At 35.1% G+C, this 20,518-nt stretch overlaps 2 protein-coding genes across 3 annotated transcripts; one reads left to right on the plus strand and one right to left on the minus strand.

The window, feature by feature from the left end:
- Positions 1-702: 702 nt before the first annotated feature.
- LOC147861466 (alpha/beta-Hydrolases superfamily protein) lies at positions 703-8,166 on the minus strand. 2 transcript variants are annotated; one of them, XM_087322119.1, is made up of 12 exons: positions 8,025-8,166; positions 5,830-6,058; positions 5,453-5,544; positions 4,364-4,482; positions 4,149-4,284; positions 4,020-4,071; positions 3,162-3,262; positions 2,732-2,914; positions 2,295-2,452; positions 2,056-2,110; positions 1,508-1,561; positions 703-1,297 (listed from the first exon to the last, which is right to left on the minus strand). In XM_087322119.1, exons 2-12 carry the CDS (start codon positions 6,044-6,046, stop codon positions 959-961), a joined length of 1,506 nt encoding a protein of 501 aa, XP_087178245.1. In that variant the 5' UTR covers positions 6,047-6,058; positions 8,025-8,166; the 3' UTR covers positions 703-958. The 2 variants fall into 2 exon arrangements, with proteins under 2 accessions (XP_087178245.1, XP_087178246.1); XM_087322120.1 differs by having other exon boundaries at positions 5,830-6,077; positions 8,025-8,152.
- A 4,413-nt stretch (positions 8,167-12,579) lies between these two features.
- On the plus strand, positions 12,580-19,634 carry SYTB (Calcium-dependent lipid-binding (CaLB domain) family protein). The gene is made up of 12 exons (XM_087322217.1): positions 12,580-12,761; positions 14,389-14,487; positions 14,582-14,632; positions 14,911-15,034; positions 15,469-15,587; positions 15,717-15,818; positions 16,011-16,085; positions 16,385-16,464; positions 16,727-16,970; positions 17,422-17,760; positions 18,928-19,062; positions 19,312-19,634. The coding sequence occupies exons 1-12, from the start codon at positions 12,651-12,653 to the stop codon at positions 19,438-19,440; spliced, it is 1,608 nt and encodes a 535-aa protein (XP_087178343.1). The 5' UTR covers positions 12,580-12,650; the 3' UTR covers positions 19,441-19,634.
- The last annotated feature ends 884 nt before the right edge of the window (positions 19,635-20,518 follow it).

Here is a 20,518-nt window from a genome sequence, read left to right on the forward strand (position 1 = left end):
CAAAAGATAATGCATAAATATATTAGTTGAAAATAAAGTGGCGGCTCACCAAACTTTACAATGGGAACAATAAGATCATGGTGTAATTGTTATAATGTGAGTATTGCATAGTATCATAATGAAGTTGAAGCAAGGCTTGTATAAGTAGTTGATTGTGTATGCTTAAATAAACCAATAGAACCTAAACAATAATAAAACTATAACTGTTAAAGCATAATATCAAAACTGACCTATAAAATACTTTGGACACTAAAAATGTTCTTATAGTATGAGATAACTATGGTGTTTTGCATCCTTATGTTTGTGGGTTCTAATCTTCCATAGTCATTCTAGTAGTGAAATTCCACATTTGAGGCATGACAAAATTCTTATTATGAACACCTTGTAAAATATCCAGAACATGTTAAGAAAATATGAAAGAATCATTTGGCCATAAGAAGTCACACTTAATAAAAAACTACAAAACAAAATCTCTCAACCAAATATGGCTCATGAAAGTGCACTACACACACTATGCATTCAATCAAAGTAACATATGCTTAATGCTTCTGACTTTACCAAAGTCATGATTGTTTTATCTGCCTCTATCATGTACAAAATAGATAATAGAAAGCCATTTGAGCTCGAACACATTCTTCAAAGTAACACAGGAGATATATTTTTCTTGAGAGAAAAAGGTAATTTCCATTTATTTACAATCGCTTCAAGTACAATTAAATATATTCCACGTATTTGTTATGTCTGTATGTACAGAAGAGTTAATTAAAGAACAACAATAGCGCTGTTCACCATGAATAAATTTACAAGCGCAATAAGCGTCAATGCCTGTACAAGTATATGAAAGGAATTCTTTGAATTCCAATACATATCACACACATAAAAAATCAACCTGAAGTCAAAATGATCAAATCAGGATAGTAAGACTGTACAAGTTAACTTAGATTTTTTCCAGAAAGACCTAACATTTTGATGATGCAACTTCAGTGAATACTGCCTGAGCTTCTGCATGTATTGTGTAGTCTCTGTCTGAAGAAGTTGTGAAGAGGCTTGCAACCAATTCGAAGCTAGTGTTTCCTGAGTTTCCTTTCTCGTTCTGATTGCATGAAATAGATGAGAAGTATTCATCCCACTCTTCTCTAGTTGGAAGAATAACAAAGTCCAGCATTGGATCGTAGAATGGGTCTGGGTCTCCCGCATTCAGCCATTGCTTTAAAATTCGAAAAAGCCGAGGTTCACAAAGCATACCACGATGATCTCCAGGTATCCCCACCCTTGCAATAGCTTCTAGATTATCAGCCTAAAATGAAAAGCACACATACTCCTGATTGTCAATAAGTCAGTCAGCAATACAATAGCTTCTAAATCATCAGCCTCCTGCACAGGAGTAGTAAATTTACCACAACTGTATTCTGGTCATTTCTAGCATGTTGAAAGTATTTTGGTATTTTTCCATAAATAAAATGATATGCTTCAGAATCTGTTAACAGCATTTATCCACAAACATTACCATTGCAGATTCTTGTGGAACAGTTCCATCGCCATCTACACAGAAGAAGTCTGCCTGAAATGACAAGAAATTTTAATGCAGTTTGTAGTGAGTGTAAGATCATTGTAATGTACAGGAGGTTCACCTCCGGACCATAGAACTTTATTTTATTTAAATAAGGCAACTATCAAAGAATTCAGGTGTATTTTGATTATTTTCCCTTTGTTTAAAATTATCTCCAAACAACAGGATTCATATTGCCCACACAAAAGGTACAGAGAGATTTACCACAAACCACAACAGACCTTTATTTCTCTAAAAACAGGAATTATTTTATCTCTTCAAAATACCGACAGACTTGCCGTGTGGCCTAGTTCTGCAATACCATAGAATTTTAGAGCATGCCCTACCTATGCCAAAAATAGAGTGGCCTTAGATTTTCTATAGTGCGCTCTGCTACAGAGGCTTTCACAAAGGTCACCCTGACCCTGTTCACCTACCACAAATACCCACGTTTCCACTAACATATAGAGATTTACAAATGATCAGACAATATGCACGCATAGTACCTCTATGTGAAGGATATCTGGAAGACTCTTAACAGGCGCCGTCTTGCTTCCATAACTGTAAAATATCATGAGTTTGGGTTAATAGTTTTATTTGCTTCTCTTCTTATTTTTCAAGGCAGGAGTACTCTGTAAAGATCATCTCATTACACACATAGGCTTGAGGAAATTAACAATGAGACTCCTTTTCAATAGTCTTAAACAAGGGAAAAACATTAACCAACTTGAATGTGAATACATACCATACATCCAGAGGCGTATCATTACTTGTACCAAATATGTTGTAGAATTTTACTCCCGAAGGAAGCTTTGCAGATTCCAAGATTCTTCGTGTTTCATTTGACCAATTGAAGATATCATGATTGAATGGCAGAGGGATTTTCTCTCGGCCATAAGTTATCTGTGTCATGAAATGGTAACGTCAAGATGTTTAAGTAAATATATTATGTATACCTAGAGAAAAAACAAAGATATCATCCCTAACTTGTTGGGTATTTACAAGAATATCAGGTTTCTAAACGTTACAAGGATAGCCCCTTGTAGTTGTAAAATTCATATCACAGGGGTATTTTGATAGAAAATTTAACCTTAAGAGGTATTCTGTTAAATACCCAACAAGTATGGGGATTTTTGTGTTTTTTCCCAAAAAACTTAAATACTGTTGCAACCCACACATAACTGTGTTTTTGTTCAAAGCCTCAGTCAATATAGGAAGCAAATCTTTTGGTCCATATGACTCCAGTTTAACACTGTGCTGACCCATAGAATCAATGTAATCACGCCAAATGTTCAAATGTGGAACTCTTGGCCAATTGAACTCAGGATTTGCCATAAGCTCGTAAACAGACGGACACTCGATCAACTGATGAGAGAACACCATCATCAAATATATTAACAAGGTGGGAAACAAAAGGAAATTCTGGACAAAACACCAAAATACCCTTAATAATTCAAATATCAACAGAATACCCCCAAGTTTTCAAATTTTACCAGAGACCCGAAACATTTTGGTACTGCATGGGATTAATGGCATTTTGTTTTAAACTTAAGGGTATTTAGTAGATACCAAACAAATTAGGGGTATTCCAAGAATTATGCCATCAGTATACCAGCTGATGCATGCTCCATTTTGCAATGAAGAGTTCACGTTGCCATCCTTTTACAAATTCACAACCAGTTAGAAGAACATCCATTATAAATCCAGGTGCACCTACACAGGGTAAGACAGAACCAGTTTAGACTTGTGAAGTGATGTTTCAACCGTAAAGAAATCATAACCTTAGTCGACTAATTAGTAATAATATTATTAATGATAATTATAGCATCTTCATCATCAGAAATTCTAATTTCTGCTTCTAGATTGCAGTAGTACTGATTGAAACCAAGATATTCCATCATCTTACATGTTATTGGTAAATCTGATGTAATAATTATGAAAGAAATAAAGCAAATGATACGAAAACTGGTCCTGATATGTAAGGCGCTCAAAAGGGGTTACAATAGATCAGGCAATAGCAATGGAACACAGCCTCGTCACCCTTGTCACCGACAAATAAAGGCCATTGTAATCTGACACCAAAGGTGCTTCCCTTGTTTTGGATATCTTTCCATCTTGGAGAGGCCCATGTTGAAGATTTTTCGAAGATAAGTTTAGAATCGTAAGATCTTGGATATATAGATTTTTTAGTTCCATATGTTTAGTTGTATTTATTTTGGTTTGTTGTTCAAAGACAAGAAAAAATTGTGATATGTAACCTCTTGAAAGACATCAATATAGCGCAACAAAAGAAAATCAAATCCGAGTCATTGGAAACCCTTTACAATGATAAATTATCTCAAGCAGAGTTTAAAAACACATTAGTAATATAGATGACCTTGAGTTTGTTCAAATGTTGTGCATAAGTCATCAAAGGGATATTCTTAGTCTGTAAGAGTAGGGATATTCTTAGTCTGCAAGAGTGCATTACCTTGGAAGGGTGCTGCAATAGCAATCCATGAGTTCACATACTTCTCAAATACCTGCAAACATCCATAATGTTAAGAGTATTTTATTTCAGAAATTACAAGCATGTAACAAAAAATGAGATACATCTTACATCATGATGCAGAGCCAAAAAGGATTTTACTAGCAGTCCACCCATGGAGTGACTAACAATATTGACCTTTTTACCCCCAGATGCAGTGACAGCACTTTCTAACCTAATCTTAAATTGTTCCATTACTTCTTCAAGCCTGGATTACATGCAAAACAAGGAGGCTCAGAATATAGAAACACTGATAGATTGTGAAACTTCCTGCAATGAGTATCTACCTGTTGCTCTGTCGAAAATCATAGCCAAACCCAAATAATGTGGAACCTTCCTCATAACCCCATTCCAAGAGCTTTCCAATCAATTCATGAAAATAGCAGACTACATTTAATGGGACCACCTGCATCAAGAGGGCACTTTAAACAAGTCATTCATGTGTTGTTTAAAAACCACAAGCTGACATTGTTTTTGCTGACCAAACCTATGCAATTGAGCTATTAATTCTACCTTATTACATAGGAATGGAGAAAAGCTTCATTAGCATTTGCTAGCATTAAAATTTGTAGCTCTGATGATTATAAAGCCTCATCTTTCAGTATACAACTGGCAGTTCCAGAAGGAGAAATCACATAATAAAATAACTTCCAAAATGGAAACGGGATGGTAATTAAAATTACTTGAGTTTTCATGCCATTACTCCACAACTCTCCATACAGAATGACCATACTGGTGACCACATTAATACAGAAACTTGGAAAATTATCAATTATAGAAGACCCAAAGTTCTTCTCAAAAAGTAAACATTAAATATTCAAAACAGAAGTTCTTACAGAATAAATTACACAAGTTTCCTCAGAGCAACAAGCTACACCATAGAATAAAAAAACTGCGGAATATTACATATAGTGATTATAAACGAAAGCTACATCAGACTCATCTGATGACTCAGTATCTTGTTGATTCTACTTAGGACAGCATCATTTACAATGTCTACACATTTAGGTGCACCAAATGTATCACTTAGACCTGACTATGAAAATAGAAAAGAAAAGAACTTTTTCTGAAGTTTCACATGCACACTTTTTGAAACGTTCCATGAAATTTTGAAGTAACAAGACAATCAATATGATTTCAACAAGTAAAAAATAGAGCATTTATTTTCGAAATACATGCATACAAACATGCATATGCATGTATCCATTTATTTGCTCATTTAAATGTGTACAAACAAAAACTATCTCCAATCGATATTAGGAAAGCCACTTGTGAAAGAGTTATATTTCCTATATTCACCTGCTAATTTAGCTGAGGTGAAAGAACGTGCATATATATCAATCATACACACTTAAAGTGAAAGGACAGCCATATACCAGATCAGGGTCTAATACATCACAAGAATATAGTCCATGCCTCTCATCTGGAACTTCAATAGTTGTCCGTGGATCAAGGGATTTTGTTTTACCTATAAAAAAAGAATTGTGAACATAAGGTAACAGAACTAATATACAAATTCATACAAATATCACCATTTTATGATCGGTATCTTGGCAAAGTAACAAGGAAGCAAACGTTGCAGCATGACTTTGGGAGCAACGGATAAAGGAAATGGTGAATATTCTCATCTCAAAGTCAAATATAGAGATATCATGGTCTTGTTTCAAACTACCTATACGTAATATTACTCCCAAAATTAACAAAGAAAATGTAAAAGGAATGACGGATATTGCTCCATAATGAAAAACCCCACCTGTCTCTGGATCAAATAAAGACCATAGTTTTGACTTGAATTCGTGATCCGCAGCAAAAAGTCTCACCCATATTCGCTCCCTATGTCCTTTCTCGTTCACAGCCAGTAATATGGAGCCTCCAATCCCAGGAACAAGAATAACTGGATCTAAATCTGGGTTCACATACGGATCTTTCTTTTTCCATGGCCATTGAAATCTACCTCTGAACTCCAACATATCTTTAGAGCACTACATACACAGGTGACAGCTGATGCTGTATATGTGTTAATAAAAGAGCACTATGGCCAATTTCACATAAACAAACAATTATATAAGAACACATTTTGGTTTACCAAGTTTGTTTTAAGGTGGATCATGAGTATAAAGGAGATGCACAGATAACTTTCAGATATAATCTCATAACCTCATTGTTAACCAGAATGTTGAAATAAGACTTAGCCTCTGTTGTTCCTTCATACTCTTCTTATTGATTCATTAACCCACAGATCGTGTCCACAAGTTGTAAACATTTAACTATTTATCTTTATATATTTTTATCTTTTAATTCAACACTGGAACCCCTTTAGTATCTCTGCCAAATGAAATGTCGTGTGCAAGATGGCTTGGATAGAGCACATATCTGAGAATGGACTTGCAACCAGTATCAAGTCATAAGTTAGAAACTCTATGGTTTAAGCCTGTACAAATTCCTTTCAAACCTAATTATGAAATTTTAATTTATTGTATCTCTGTCAAAAGTGGAATTTTGTGTGTGGAGCTGTCTTGGATAGAAAGCATATCTGAAGTAGAATGTAACCAGGATCAAATAATAAAATAGGAACTCTACAGTCCGAGATAGCCAAATTTTCTTTTGGACCTAAACATGAAATTTTAATTTCGAGTAATAGGGTTGCTAGTATTTTATCTTCTTCAGGTTGTAAATCTGTCTCGGTACTGACTGTAGAAACTGAACTTTTGGTTCTGCAAGTTGGAGAACGTTCAACAAATAAAATATATATTGACACCTGTTTTAAAGTTATTTCGTACGTATTACAAGCTGAGATGAGCCATTTCCCCTAGCACTGTCATGTTTAGCATCTTTCAGACTTGCGACCACTCCAAAAAGTATTCTTTGAGCAATAGATATGGCAGGATTTGAGTAGAATACAAACCCACCAATAAAGAGTACTCAAATGTACATATTTTCCATTAAGTGTAATCATACTTCTGCCTAATGTGATAGCCACCCTACCAGCACTACATGTGTGGTCCATATCCAGCAAGTAAGTGCAGATCAAACCTAAGAATTGGACCCATGAAGTACAGGCCTACAATTTCAAAAAATATGGGACAGCGACCATGCCCCTCCATTCCGTCATCACAGCATGTACAAGCATATGTGGATATGTCCAGACTCTAGTCCTATATGGTCAATAAAATTCAATTGCATATAAAAATGTGATGGGATATTTGTTCGATATATGTTACAGTGAGAAAGAAAAACGAAAGAACACACGTGTTTGTACTATATGTATACACATTTACAAGCACGATATGTACATACATGAACTTACATAAATATATAGTTTGTACATGCATAAAAAATGTACCATGACAAGGAAATACATGAATATGCCATCATATTACCCTTAGTGAGTGTCCGAAGTAAAACTCGAGCTTAGTGCAATTTCATTTGCAAACTTTGAAAACCAGCTTTTAATTATAAACATGAAGGTAAAAGAACATTCAATATTTGACAGCTTATTGAAGAAAAACCTTCAAATTTTTTATCCTTTTCCCTTGAATGGTTTTAACCTGAGTTATCGATGAAAAGTCTTCTTAACTTTTGGTAGAATTTAGTTGGCTCTGGTGGATGTGCTACCAGCCAGATGATTTGTTCTGTCACTCTAAGCACAACTTGTTTTTGTTTTCCTTGTTATCAAAAGATTGTATTACATATTTCTCCGTGGGAGTAAAATCTCTGGCCTCAAAGGTATGATTTTGAAATTTTAAAAGCGTTAGTGATGCATCTCTCTCGTGGATCAAAATGAAACCTAGAGCTTTTCACTATGAATAGTTTCACCGCTGTTTTCAATCAAGGTTTTTCTGATAGACCAATTTTGACCTCTGACATATCTTTCTTTCTGTCAATGAAATTAATAGAGAACAATAGCAGAATCAGGAACAGAGAAGATAAAGGAAAGACTGATGTCACCTGGGCGTTTCTGATAGACCGAAGAAGACAACAGTACGAAACGCCACGCTTCTCTTCACTTGTCCTCGATTCTCTGCACTTCTCTGCAGAAGAAACTCTTGATCTTGATGATGATAATGATGATGATGATAACCCTATATATATCATACAGTATTTCGAAATTGTGGCCTTGCTTTTACACTTATTTACAATTTTGGCCCATCTCCCAAATATGTCTTTATATCTTATTGATATAACTTATAACTTATAACTTATAACTTGTAACCAATAATATGATATATCCATGGAGCCCATTTATGAGTAGGCCTTGTTGTTCACATAAAAGCATTTATAACGAACATGGTGTTCCATTGGCATTTGGGGACATACAGTGAAACTCAATCGTCGATCCTTACCGATACACCCACAGCTCTAAATGAACCATTATTACCCGCTCGTCTACCTTTTGCCTCTCCGAAAGTCTTGTGAACGCACGAGGTCCATCCATCCACCATTGAGTTTCTTGAGGCCTAAAGATCAGCTTGAAAGGCGTAGCATGCCAGTCACTGATCAAGTTTATCATCCAATGCTTCCCCTAGCTAGTTCCGAGGGACGAATGATGGCTATCTTTGGCAAATGAGGGTTGTTGATTTAAGGATACGCAAAGTTAACGAACCCATGCTTACTCAAAGAAGAGGGCTTACCATGGGCACTTTGGGGGGCTGAATAAAGGAAAAATCATGTGTATCTTCATGGTGAGAAACACGCTCGCTCATATACACCTCTCTCCCCCCAACTTTTTGAATATTTACAAAATCTATCCCCGAGTCTCCAATCATTTATATCCATCAAACTTGGTGAAGGTTGAGTTTTACAAGGGTATTCCAATAAACTTAAAGAAACTAATGAGTATTCTTCCATCAAGTAAGAGAATCTTTTGTGTTATGTCCTTGTTATACTACCATAGGCCCAATATTCACATTATGATATTCAACAATATTTTTACTTGGCGTATTCGACACTTTACGTTTTATGCTAGAAGTTTAAACATTAAAAATACAATGTGTTTGTATATTACATAGATGTGGGAGGAGAATTTGAGAAATATGTCTCTTGTTACACTATTGACGTTACTTCTCAATCATGGTGTAGGAAAAGCAACCCATACAAAAAGGCATCATAATATTAGTCATGCAACTTATACATCATAACTTTGGTCATTTATACATGGCATCTATAGGGAACATCATGATTCATATTTATATGTTGTTGAGTTCATGTTGCCTAGGACTTAACCTACAACATGTTTTAAGTGATGTCACATGTATGATATTGAAGGCTTAGTTCCCTTCACAATAATGCATTCATACTGCAAAAATACTCGAGATGTTTGAATAAAAAAGAACGAGCATATTTGGCTTAAATCATTCAAGTTAAAGATTCACTACAATGCCTTAGTGACATCCTACAATTAAGGTCAAGTGATCAAATTTATTGATAGTAAGTGTTCATTCAATATTTCAAATTTGGCTCAACATTCATTATATGAGTTTTTTTACATGGTGCGATCAAGAGTTAAATGTATTTAGAGAGTAAGCATTCAATTGCCGTTAATAACCATATATTTGGTGTCAATGGCAAGTAATAGTCTTCTGTGTGTGTGCATGTTTTCTCATCGTCTTAGCGAAGTTCAAACTGTTATGTTATGCATAAATCGATTCTTAACATGAGTTATTGAGATAATTGTCTTGGTTATTTGTTTTTAAAAAAAAAGACTAATCAAAGTACCCATTTATTTATAACAAACAATTGGTTGAATTGAAAAATTACCAAACTATACCATCGAGTCAAATGCAAAACAAACAACATTTTTGTGTTAAATCATGGTTCAACCATTTGAACCATAGCATGGAAACATTCTTCATACAATGTACAAGAGAATTTAGACAACCTTGCCAAGTGAACATTGCAACATTATTGCATGGGAGGAATTTGTATCACTTGTTGAGGAATTCTCAGCAAGAGACAGTGCATAGCAAATTACTACCAATTTGTTGCTTGAGAAAACCTTAAATAGCAAATTAGTACGAAGTTAAACAATGAATGGCTCACATAGTGTGAATCGGTATCAATAATTGAAATAATTGGTCAAGTCATCTATATTTTCTAAAATTTGAATGATATACATAATTAATCAATTATTCATTATTCATAACAAATACCCAAGCCTTACAACAAATGTGTGTACGTCAAAGCAAGGATCAAATATATGTCAAGATTTAGTAGACATTGGATGACATACGTGGCCAAAACTAAAGAATAAGAATGGACACGTGAGATGTGCTAGCCCTTTGCCCACAACATAAAACCAAAGGGTTGGAAGCAATTGAAACAACCTTTTTTTGTATTATTTCTATTGCCCAACGTTGAAGCTCCCCAAAACACGAAGACATCTATTAGTCAAACGTTTTGTTCTCATTTGCTTCCATCGTGGTTCAGAATGCGAAAAGACCCTTCTAAATTCACGAGATTATCTTATCGAAAGTTAAACAATATGATATTATTGCAATCAACCTCGTGTTCCATAACCTATGGTTGTTGATTTCATGCTCGAGCAATATGGTTGAAGTTGTATTCGTTATTACATTCCTCGTATTTTTAGTGAAACATCATGCACAATAACAATCTGCTCCTTACAATATTTTTTGCAACTTCACTTCCCACGACCAAGGGGCTAGAAACAATTGTCAATGGCATTCCTTTTAAAATCTCCCAAAAGTGATCATGTTATAAAAGGTGGGGTAAAAATAAAAAAGAAAGACAAAGTTGATGTGATGTCACTATTTGAACTTCGACATGACAAAGTAGTTAGAGTATATTTGAAAGGGCTATGGTTAATCATAGTCGATATATAACTAAAATGTTGTACTCCAAAACCATTAAAACACGATTGTTAGGATAAAGTCAACAATAGATGGGCAATTTAAGTTTTTGTAATACAAGTCCAAAAGTTGCCCGAATTGGTTTGGTTGCCCCATTCCCATGTGCTCACTTATAATATGTATTTTTGTTGAATCAAGAAATCAAATTTCCTCATTCCTATATCTAAAGGGCATACACAAAGCCCGATTCTAATGCTACGACGAACGATTTTTGTGAAATCTCCATAGTATATGTTTGTATATATGCATATATGCTTGCTTCCCTTCTTTCTTTATCATATATTCGATCATGTATTTGCAACTCCAAGTAAGTGCTTTTATAATGATGATGTTACCTAGGTAATGTATTCACAACTCTTGCTCGAAGTAAGTAAAATACGGAGAATATATGCTTTTACCCTTCAAGAAGTAATCCCAAGTTTAAGTAAGAACTTGCTTGTGATGAGATAATCACAACAATGATCCTCGAAGATGCAAGACATGTTGGCCTTTTTGTGGCAAGGTTGAAGGGAAAAATATGTTACTCTGTGTAGATTGTGACGATGGATGATAGTCCAAATTGTAAGAACATGAACAAAATTCGATTTGCAACTCTAAAGAAGAACATAATCATGATTCAATCAAATAATCAGAAGCATAACTAAGCGACTTTACATCAATACCTTAAGCCTTGTACAAGCAATGCTTACACATGCAAGTGAGTGTAGAGTGAAAGTGACTCAAAAGGTGAGGTGCCATAACCAATAAGAACATGCCCTCATACGATAACCATGAAGTGACAAGCAAAACGCCAAGTATGAACACGATCCAAACTTGATGGAATAACCACAATTGTAAGTACATTGATGCATGTAGGTACATTTACCTCAAGGAAAGCATTCTTGAGGCGAAGGGCGAGATGACGATCCACGTGGGTCCATCATCTCATCGATGATGGACGACTAATTGCAACTCGAAAAGCAAGAAACACAATGGGAAGTTCGATGAGATGGCCGCGACTTTTGGGCAAAAGCAAGGAATCATGACAGAAGTCCTTGTGATGAGAGTGCAAACCCTCGTGTTTAGTTGCCACAGCTAAGTTTAGAACACGTAGACAGGAGGCAACCGGCGACAAAGGCCGAATTCGAACGAGATGATCTTAGTGAACGAGTGTGGAAGCAGAAGATGGAGAAGAAGCGATTGTAGACTGCGATGTCTGCTTGCTTGCTGCGAAAGGCGGCCTTTCGGCGAGGCCTCTTCAGGGAATGAATGGGTAAAAAAGCAGAGAAAGCATATGATATAGTGTGTGTGTGTGTGTGGGCCATGTCATGGTGATGGATGGATGGATGGATGGATGGATGGATGGATGGGACATGGTGATTATTGTATGTATATGATGACTCAACCCTTCTTTTTGCATGTTGATGACACCATCAGTGCCATGTGTCTGATAATAACAACATCATGCCATGTGTCATCCTCTCTCTAAAAACATTTCTCTCTCTCTCTCTCTCTCTCTAAGGGTCCCTCCATCTTGCTCTGTTCCTATTTTCCTTTCCCTTTGGGACTGTTGGGGCTCTAGTTTTTCTCTGTGTTTGTCGTAACCATGACAGATCTTCTACACATAACCTAAAAAGCAGCTCCCCTGTTTCCATTGCTTTTGCCCCCCCCCCCCACCCCCCTCTCTTCCCCATCTATCTCTTCAAGAATCTGGTGTTGCTTGGCTATGGGATTCTTCAGTACCATTCTAGGTCTCACTGGATTCGGTTTTGGCATTCTCTTTGGTCTCGTTGCTGGCTACTTCATCTTCATCTATTGGCAACCTACTGATGTCAAGGTAAGAGCTGTCTTCTTCTCCTTCTTCTCCTTCTTAGTCTGGTTTATCTATATCTATGTGTATCCATCTCACATGATCACACAATTCAAAGATGTGGCCCCTGTTTGGATCCATTAAAGATGGAGTTTCATTCGCGAATTTGCCCTTCTCCTCTGCTCTTTGAAGCTCTTTATTTGCTCTTTGTTGAATCTTTTTTATCATCAGATGGACTCCATGTGTATGTCATCCACATGCATTCATGTTAAACTTTCTTTGTTTGCCCCTTTTTTCAATCTTTTTATCATCAGATGGACTCCTTGTTATGTCATACTCAAAAATTCATGTTAAACTTCACATTCCATTGTTTTCTATGGGCTGTTTGATTCTATATGCAGAGGCACATGTGTTTTTTCGTTTAAATTTTGCCATGCTTCTTCGTGTCACTTCATTTCCAGTAATTTCTATTGATTTTCCTGTAAGGACGTGTTTTCAATCTTTGGACATTGCCTGTTTCTCATCATTTTCGGCAAGCTATGGGATAGATATGTATATGTTTTTTCTGTGAAACTCCCCATGTTCCGTATCATTTTTATTTCTATTGTTTTGTACTGGCTTTGGCGCAAGGATGATCTATTTTTATTTATTTATTTTATTTGACCTATTCCTCTGGTTTTTAACTTTTGAATTTCAATTGCCATTGTTTTTGCATGTACACACAAAGATTGTCCTTTTTCTATGGATTTTGATCTGTTTCACTGGTTTTGGCCTTCATAACTTCGCCCTTGTTTATTCATTAGATTCATTCGATATCCCTTCCATATGACATTGTTTTTGTTGAGTGTGGCATCTATCGACAACAATGCGATTTCATTTGGTTTTCTTCACTTCTTTTGATTTTTAGTTATCCTCAGATGCACCCTTATGTCTCTTCCATAATAACCATACTTATCTCTTCATGTTCCATTGTTTTATTGGCTTTCTCATGTTTACACTAATATGTTTTCCTTTGGATTTTGCCATGCTTCTCTTAGAATTTATCCTTTCTGTTTTCATTCTACGTGCTTCCATAACTCGCCCAATTCCAGGAATGTAAACCAATATGTTAGAATTTTGCCTGTTTCTCTGTCATGACCTTCTAATTACAGTAAATTTCATATCGTTTCCACTGTTTCATTAGTGTTGTTGTTCTGTTTTTATTTTGGATCTGCTCTGGTCTTTGTTTTCCTTAGAATGTTTTCCTTCTTTACATTTTCATAAGCCCCATTTCACAGGCTGCATGTTTTTAGTGCTGTGTATTTTAGTACAATCCATTTTTTAAACAAATGGAGGGATATTCCTTGTCTTTTTCTAATATACTATTATTATGGAAAAGGGGGTGAAAGATGATGGACATATTGACATAATCATTTGGGTCATACTATTGCCATTTCAATACTTTACGAAAAGAGAGACAGATGACAGGACAATGTGAATACATCGATGCAGATTTAAATTTTGAGTTAAATTAACACTATTTGAATACTTCAGAAAAGAGAGGGATAAAAGACTATTGGATAAGGTGAACCTAATGATGTAAATTTAAATTTTTGAGTACGAATTAACATGATTTCACTTGCGGGGGTTGTGTTCTGGTGTTAATCTGTGCTAGGTTCCAACAATTAGATCTTTGGATGCGTTAGATTCAAAGACTATTCAAAGCCTTCTCCCAGAAATACCGCTCTGGGTGAAAAATCCAGACTTTGATAAGGTAAGAAATGTAATGAATAATTTGTTTTTCTCTATAAATTTATATAAAATATTTCCATTCTAATCGATACTAAATGCTTGTGCTTTTGGTGAAGGTTGACTGGTTAAACAAGTTTCTAAAAGAATTATGGCCATATCTTGATAAGGTAATCTACAGAATGAAGGAGAATATTGTTTGATTTTGGAACAAGTTACCTATACCATTGTGGATTTGGAAAACCACCCAAGTTTTATGGATTTTTTTACTAGAATATCCCTCTGTAGTACAAAATCCACTATTACATGGGGTATTCTGGTGAGTTTTGGAAACTTTGGGGCATTATTCTAAAAATCCAAGATATCTAGGAGTGTTTTTGGGTGTTTTGCCTGCTCTTTTATCATAAGTTATTTGATTTATCATTGTGGAGTTCGATATTTTGTATAGGCTATTTGCAAGATAATCAAGGAGACAACAAAGCCATTGATTGATGAGTACAGTGCAAAGTATAAACTTGATTCGGTGGAGTTCAAATGCTTGACGTTAGGAACTTTGCCACCCACTTTCCATGGTGAGAAAGTTTTGATTCTACTTTTTTCTTCTGAAGCTAGTGAAAACATTAGTATTAGGCTCATGATTTCTCTAATGTATCTCATAGAGAGTGTAATTGGTCTACATTCTAAAGGTACTAGTACTACTATTTATGAACAAGATCACAATATGCTGGTGTGTAAAAGAGAATCAGGATACCATGTGTGTCAAATAATTGTGCAACAGCATGGAAGTATCTTTTTATATAGCCAATGTGAAGTTCTACTATCTTAAAAAAAGAGAATGAAGAGGAGAAAAAGAGAACTAAACAGAAAAATAGCAGAAAAATAAGAGAAAAAAGTGAAAAGAAAAGAGAAAGAAAAAGAGGATCACATCGTGTTCAAGTTCTCGTTTCATTTAGTTTCATCTGACAACCTAAATGAATATGAATTTAATGGTTTTCACGCTTTGCAGGGATAAAAGCATTTGATACACAGGAATCTGAAATTATTATTGAGCCTGTATTAAAGTGGGCAGGAAATCCAAATATTTTGGTTGCAGTTAAAGCTTTTGGTGTTACAGCAACAGTTCAGGTATGATTGTTCTGAAGAAAAGGAGAAACAGAGGAAAAAACAGATATATAAATGTATATGCTCTCTTAAACCTTGGTAATCTTTACTTCCAAAAATATTTAATTTATCAAAGAGAGAAAATTGTCGCAGCTGGTAGACTTACAAGTATTTGCAATTGCTCGAGTTACCCTCAAACCATTAGTTCCAGTCTTTCCATGCTTCTCAAAAATTATAGTATCTCTGATGGAGAAGGTTAGCTTGTTGCATTTACTTCTTTGTGTTTTGTCTACAAGTAGGTTCAGTCAATTAGCTTATTTGTTTTTTATATGCATTTACTTCTTTGTGTTTTGTCTACAAGTAGGTTCAGTCAATTAGCTTATTTGTTTTTTATATGCATTTTTTCTTACAAGTAGTTTTGATTCAATAATTTCTTTGTATTTTCAGCCACATATAGATTTTGGATTGAAGCTTGTGGGAGGAGACTTGATGGCAATTCCTGGTCTTTATGGTTATGTCCAGGTTACAATTACTTTACTATAATTTGCACTTTTATCTTTTCTTAGAACATTAATTGTTTTCATTTGCCACAATTATTCACATATGAAAATGTGATATTTATGTGATTCAAGGAACCACCATTTAAACTATAGTAGATTCATTGATTAAAGTAGTAATGATTTTGGCAGTTTCTATTAGTGTAATGATCATACAAATCTTATTATGCATTCCACACACACACTTACTATCAATATTCAACTAGATCTCGCAACAGTTTTTAAGATTTTCACTAAAAACTAATTACATATATTTTCTTGCAGGAACTTATCAAAGAAGAGGTAGCGAAACTTTACTTGTGGCCAAAATCATTGGAAGTAGTTATTCTAGACGATTCGAAAGGGCAAGTTTACAGTAGATTTTTTGGTGGTTGCTGTAATTTTTTTTTGCAAGCATTTGCATTAGTGATTTTCTTGGAGTAAATAAGATTATGAATACTTCTCTTGACGCTACATATTTTATTCGATCATCTTTATTTTTAAATTTCTATATATAATAAGTGCTTTTGCAAGGGTATTTTTTATTTTATATCTTTATTCATGAGAGGGGGAACCCCCGTGAGTGCTTTTTGCAAGAGTGTGTGATGATTGCATATAACATTACAGGGCCATTAAGAAACCAGTAGGAATGCTGAAAGTAACTGTCATCAACTGCCATAACTTGAAGAAGGCAGATATCATGGGTAAATCTGATCCGTATGTTAAATTGTCACTGGGTGAAGGAACCCTCTCCAGAAAGACACAAACCAAGATGAGTACTCTGAACCCTGAATGGAATGAATCACATACCCTTCTTGTGCAAGATCCAGAAACTCAAGCCCTGGAGATTTTTGTATATGACTGGGAAAAGGTATCGTTCTCTCTCTCTCTCTCTCTCTCTCTCTCTCTCTCTCACTTTCATACTAATGATGTTAATGATCTTTCACTAATTAATACACAAGGTCATGGGTTCCGATAATCTTTGTCATCACCTTCTTCTAAACTACATGCCAAATTCTTGTATTGAACTAATGACCTCATTATCTCCAAACAGTTGATACAGCCATCTCAACCTGGACAAATTGGCTCTCTCTTTCTTCTTCGTCTTTCATGTTTTAGTTTTATCTTTTGGGGAAATTTACCCAAAATACTAACCCTGTTTTTCACAAAATTCTTGCATGCTTCAAATAAATATTCTTGTTTTATATGTCATGGATTTGACGGAAAGAAAGTCTGACTGAAAATGAGAGAATTAGTTGCCAGTGTAAAAGTTGCTGATAATGCACGATTCTTCTGTTTTCTACATTTATTTGTATTGACAGGTGTCAGCTCATGATTTGCTAGGCATGCAAGTGGTTCCATTAGCAGCTCTAACTCCGGATGAACCGACGAACATGACTCTGGCGCTCAGGAAGAACATGAATGCGAATGATCCGGCCAATCAGAAAGCTCGTGGTGAGATCTCACTGGAGGTCACCTACAAGCCCTTCAAAGATGACGTCATTCCTGAAGGCGATGAAGAAGAGAAAGCACCTGAAGGTACTCCTAAAGGCGGAGGTCTTTTGGTTATCACTGTACATGATGCTGAGGATTTGGAAGGGAGATATCACAACAACCCTTATGCGCGTGTTCTTTACAAAGGAATAGAGCATAAGACAACGGTACACCTTCACTATATGCATTCAAACCCTAAATTCTAACTTGTTAATTCTAAAGAAGAAGAAGACTTTTAGTATATACAATAACGTCTTAAACTGATTTAGAAAACATGCCAAAAACCCAACATTAAATTTTATTTGAAGAATGTCCTGTTTCATGATGTACCTGACTGAACTTAATAAAATTAAGAAAGCATGCAAAAAACGTAGCTCTAATAAAATTAATTTGAAGAGGAAGATGTTAAGTATGTAATTACGTCTCCCCTTGCCATCATTTTTTGGTGTGTTTATATCGACTTCTGTGCCTAACAAAGCTTTAAAAACATGCAGATCATAAATCATAGCTAGTTAAACCAAAGCAGAAGATCAAGTATATAATTTACGTTGTCCATTTTGTGATCAGAGGATACATTGATATTGAAAGTTCAAACCCTAACCATACTTTATTATTTCCAAGATGATTTAAGTATATGATTACTTTTCCCTTTTCTCTATATTATCAAGGGATACCGCGAGATTTATCGGAACCTATTAAGGGTAACTTTCCATGGATCACCAAATATGGAGAGTAATATATAGTTACTTTCCTTTTTTTATGATCAAGCAATACCTTGATATTTTCCATGGATCAGCCATCCATTGTGAAATGAGTTTTTTTGACAAATTTCCACTTTTAATTGTAGTCTAGAGGATTCTTTATTTGGCAGCTTCTGTTGATATTTTTTTTGTCGGTATTGTGATTTTCAAAAAGAAAACATACATGGGTGATTTTTACATCTCGTTCAAACAAAGAGCACGTTTGAAAATATCCCCTTTTTTTTAGTACAATTAATACTGGAATACCCCTAAATATGTTGGGCATTCATGCACTGGAATTCAAAAACATTACCAGAGTTTGGGGAGCTTGTAAAAATGTTTGGAACTACGTATAGGGTTATTCTAGTAGAATACCCAATAAGTTGGTGGCGTTTTTTTTAAACAAATCTTGGAACTACATATAGGTGTATGTATATTGGTAATGTTTTGGAAGCTTAAGAGGTATTCTGGTAGAAACGCAACAAGTTAGGGGAATGTTTGGAAGTTCACTTTTTTGTTGAATATTAACTTCTAGTTTTATTATTATGTAGCTAATATATATTGGATTTCTGTTTTTGTGTTTTAAATCTCCAGCATATAAAGAAGAACCGAGACCCAAGATGGACAGATGGAAGATTTGAATTTGTGTGTGATCAGCCTCCAGATAAAAATGACAAGGTCAGAGTGGAAGTGTGGAGCAAAGGTTCACATCTAAGTATGCATTCTAAGGTAATGTTAAAAAATGGATGCCTTTACATTCTTATTGTCAATAGTCTATTCAAAATTCTTTTTGATGATAATGATTTCTTCGTGGGGCTGGAAATCACTCTTTGTCAACTTAGGGGTATTCTTGTAGATATCAAACAAGTTAGGGGCATTGGGTATTTATGGTAATTGTGTTTTGTTCTCTCTTTTGCCTTTGTTGTATTGGAATTTAACACATTTTGCTATGCTATGCTCCCGTGTTCTATGGTACAGGAACTATTGGGATACATAGAGATAAACCTTGGAGATGTGGTATCGAACCGGCATATAAATCACGAATATCAATTGATCGATTCGAAGAATGGAAAAGTTCACGTGGAGCTTAATTGGCTAACTAGTTGATGCACGTTTGGTTCTCACCAAAGCTTCATAAACGGGAACTATGTTCTAACTATAACTATTTATGTGGTAAAAAAATCCATTCATTTGTTTTTTTATCCTGGAATAGCTTCTTTTTGTGTGGTGTTTTTTGTATTAGTACTACTATGATTTGGACAACCTCTCCTAATTAGCCTGTAAAGTTTGCATTGGATTCAGATTTGAGCAAAAAGATGCAGTGGGGGGTGCTATATTTTTGAATTGCACAAAAGCTGCATGTTCATCTCTTGGTAATGACATAATGTGTTTGTTGAGTGTGCTCAATTGAATCATGTAAAAAGCCAGATGTTTCATTTCTTGGCGATGCAGTGTCCCATTAAAGCACCTAAAAAGTGATGAAAAAATCACCCCAATAAGATTAGATGGCACAGTGAAGCAATTTTTTCTTGGGAAGAAAAGAGAAGAAAAGATTAGATGGCACCACCCAAAACTCACTGTTATTGATTGTGTATATGTAACTTCTACATGCCCACAATATACACGTGGCACGTAGCTTCCTTCCTAGAAACATGAAGGGAGCCCAAGTTCCACTCTTTTAAACGTTCGAGCAAACTTCATGATTCCATACATACTTGTACACACAATGTCACTTCATAAATAATAAGAACAAGAAAGCATTGATATTCGTACATTCTTGAAAAACAATAAATAAATATATAAAAATGAAACAAAAACATGATAAGCAAACACATTCAAATCACAATGAATTTAATAAGTAATTACTTACTAGATGTTAAAATCAGTCTTAAACCATACAATATGTTTATAAATCTTAAGCATATACATATGTATGCATGAATGTCAGTCTTTCCATCGTAATTACCTACCTTAGTGGTACGTCATTAGATGATTGGGCCTAGGTATTTAGGTTCGAGACCCAAATTTCTTGCCTCTCTATTACTCTACACATATACTCTTAATTCACTAGATGCCACTGTTGAATGTAGGAGTCGAACCCATGACCTATCTCCATTGGGCAACCTGCAAGCGCAAGTGGTTTAGATTGTAGATTCCATTGATCTATTACAACCATGTTGATATA

The sequence above is a fragment of the Azolla caroliniana genome, unplaced genomic scaffold (genome assembly GCF_043228905.1).
Source record: "Azolla caroliniana isolate FFs.n. ecotype wild unplaced genomic scaffold, voAzoCaro1.0.p SCAF_7, whole genome shotgun sequence".
Taxonomy (NCBI): domain Eukaryota; kingdom Viridiplantae; phylum Streptophyta; class Polypodiopsida; order Salviniales; family Salviniaceae; genus Azolla; species Azolla caroliniana.

What these genes read in the sequence shown, in the direction of transcription:
- LOC147861466 (XM_087322119.1), bottom strand. Translation starts at nt 6,046, where the DNA reads ATGTTGGAGTTCAGAGGTAGATTTCAATGGCCATGGAAAAAGAAAGAT. An exon ending in TTTATTTGATCCAGAGACAG is followed by an intron (nt 5,545 to 5,829) that starts GTGGGGTTTTTC and finishes CTTTTTTTATAG; the next exon opens with GTAAAACAAAATCCCTTGAT. An exon ending in AGGCTTTGAACAAAAACACA is followed by an intron (nt 2,453 to 2,731) that starts GTTATGTGTGGG and finishes TTCATGACACAG; the next exon opens with ATAACTTATGGCCGAGAGAA.
- SYTB (XM_087322217.1), top strand. Translation starts at nt 12,651, where the DNA reads ATGGGATTCTTCAGTACCATTCTAGGTCTCACTGGATTCGGTTTTGGC. An exon ending in GTCTTTATGGTTATGTCCAG is followed by an intron (nt 16,086 to 16,384) that starts GTTACAATTACT and finishes ATTTTCTTGCAG; the next exon opens with GAACTTATCAAAGAAGAGGT. An exon ending in GAATAGAGCATAAGACAACG is followed by an intron (nt 17,761 to 18,927) that starts GTACACCTTCAC and finishes TTAAATCTCCAG; the next exon opens with CATATAAAGAAGAACCGAGA.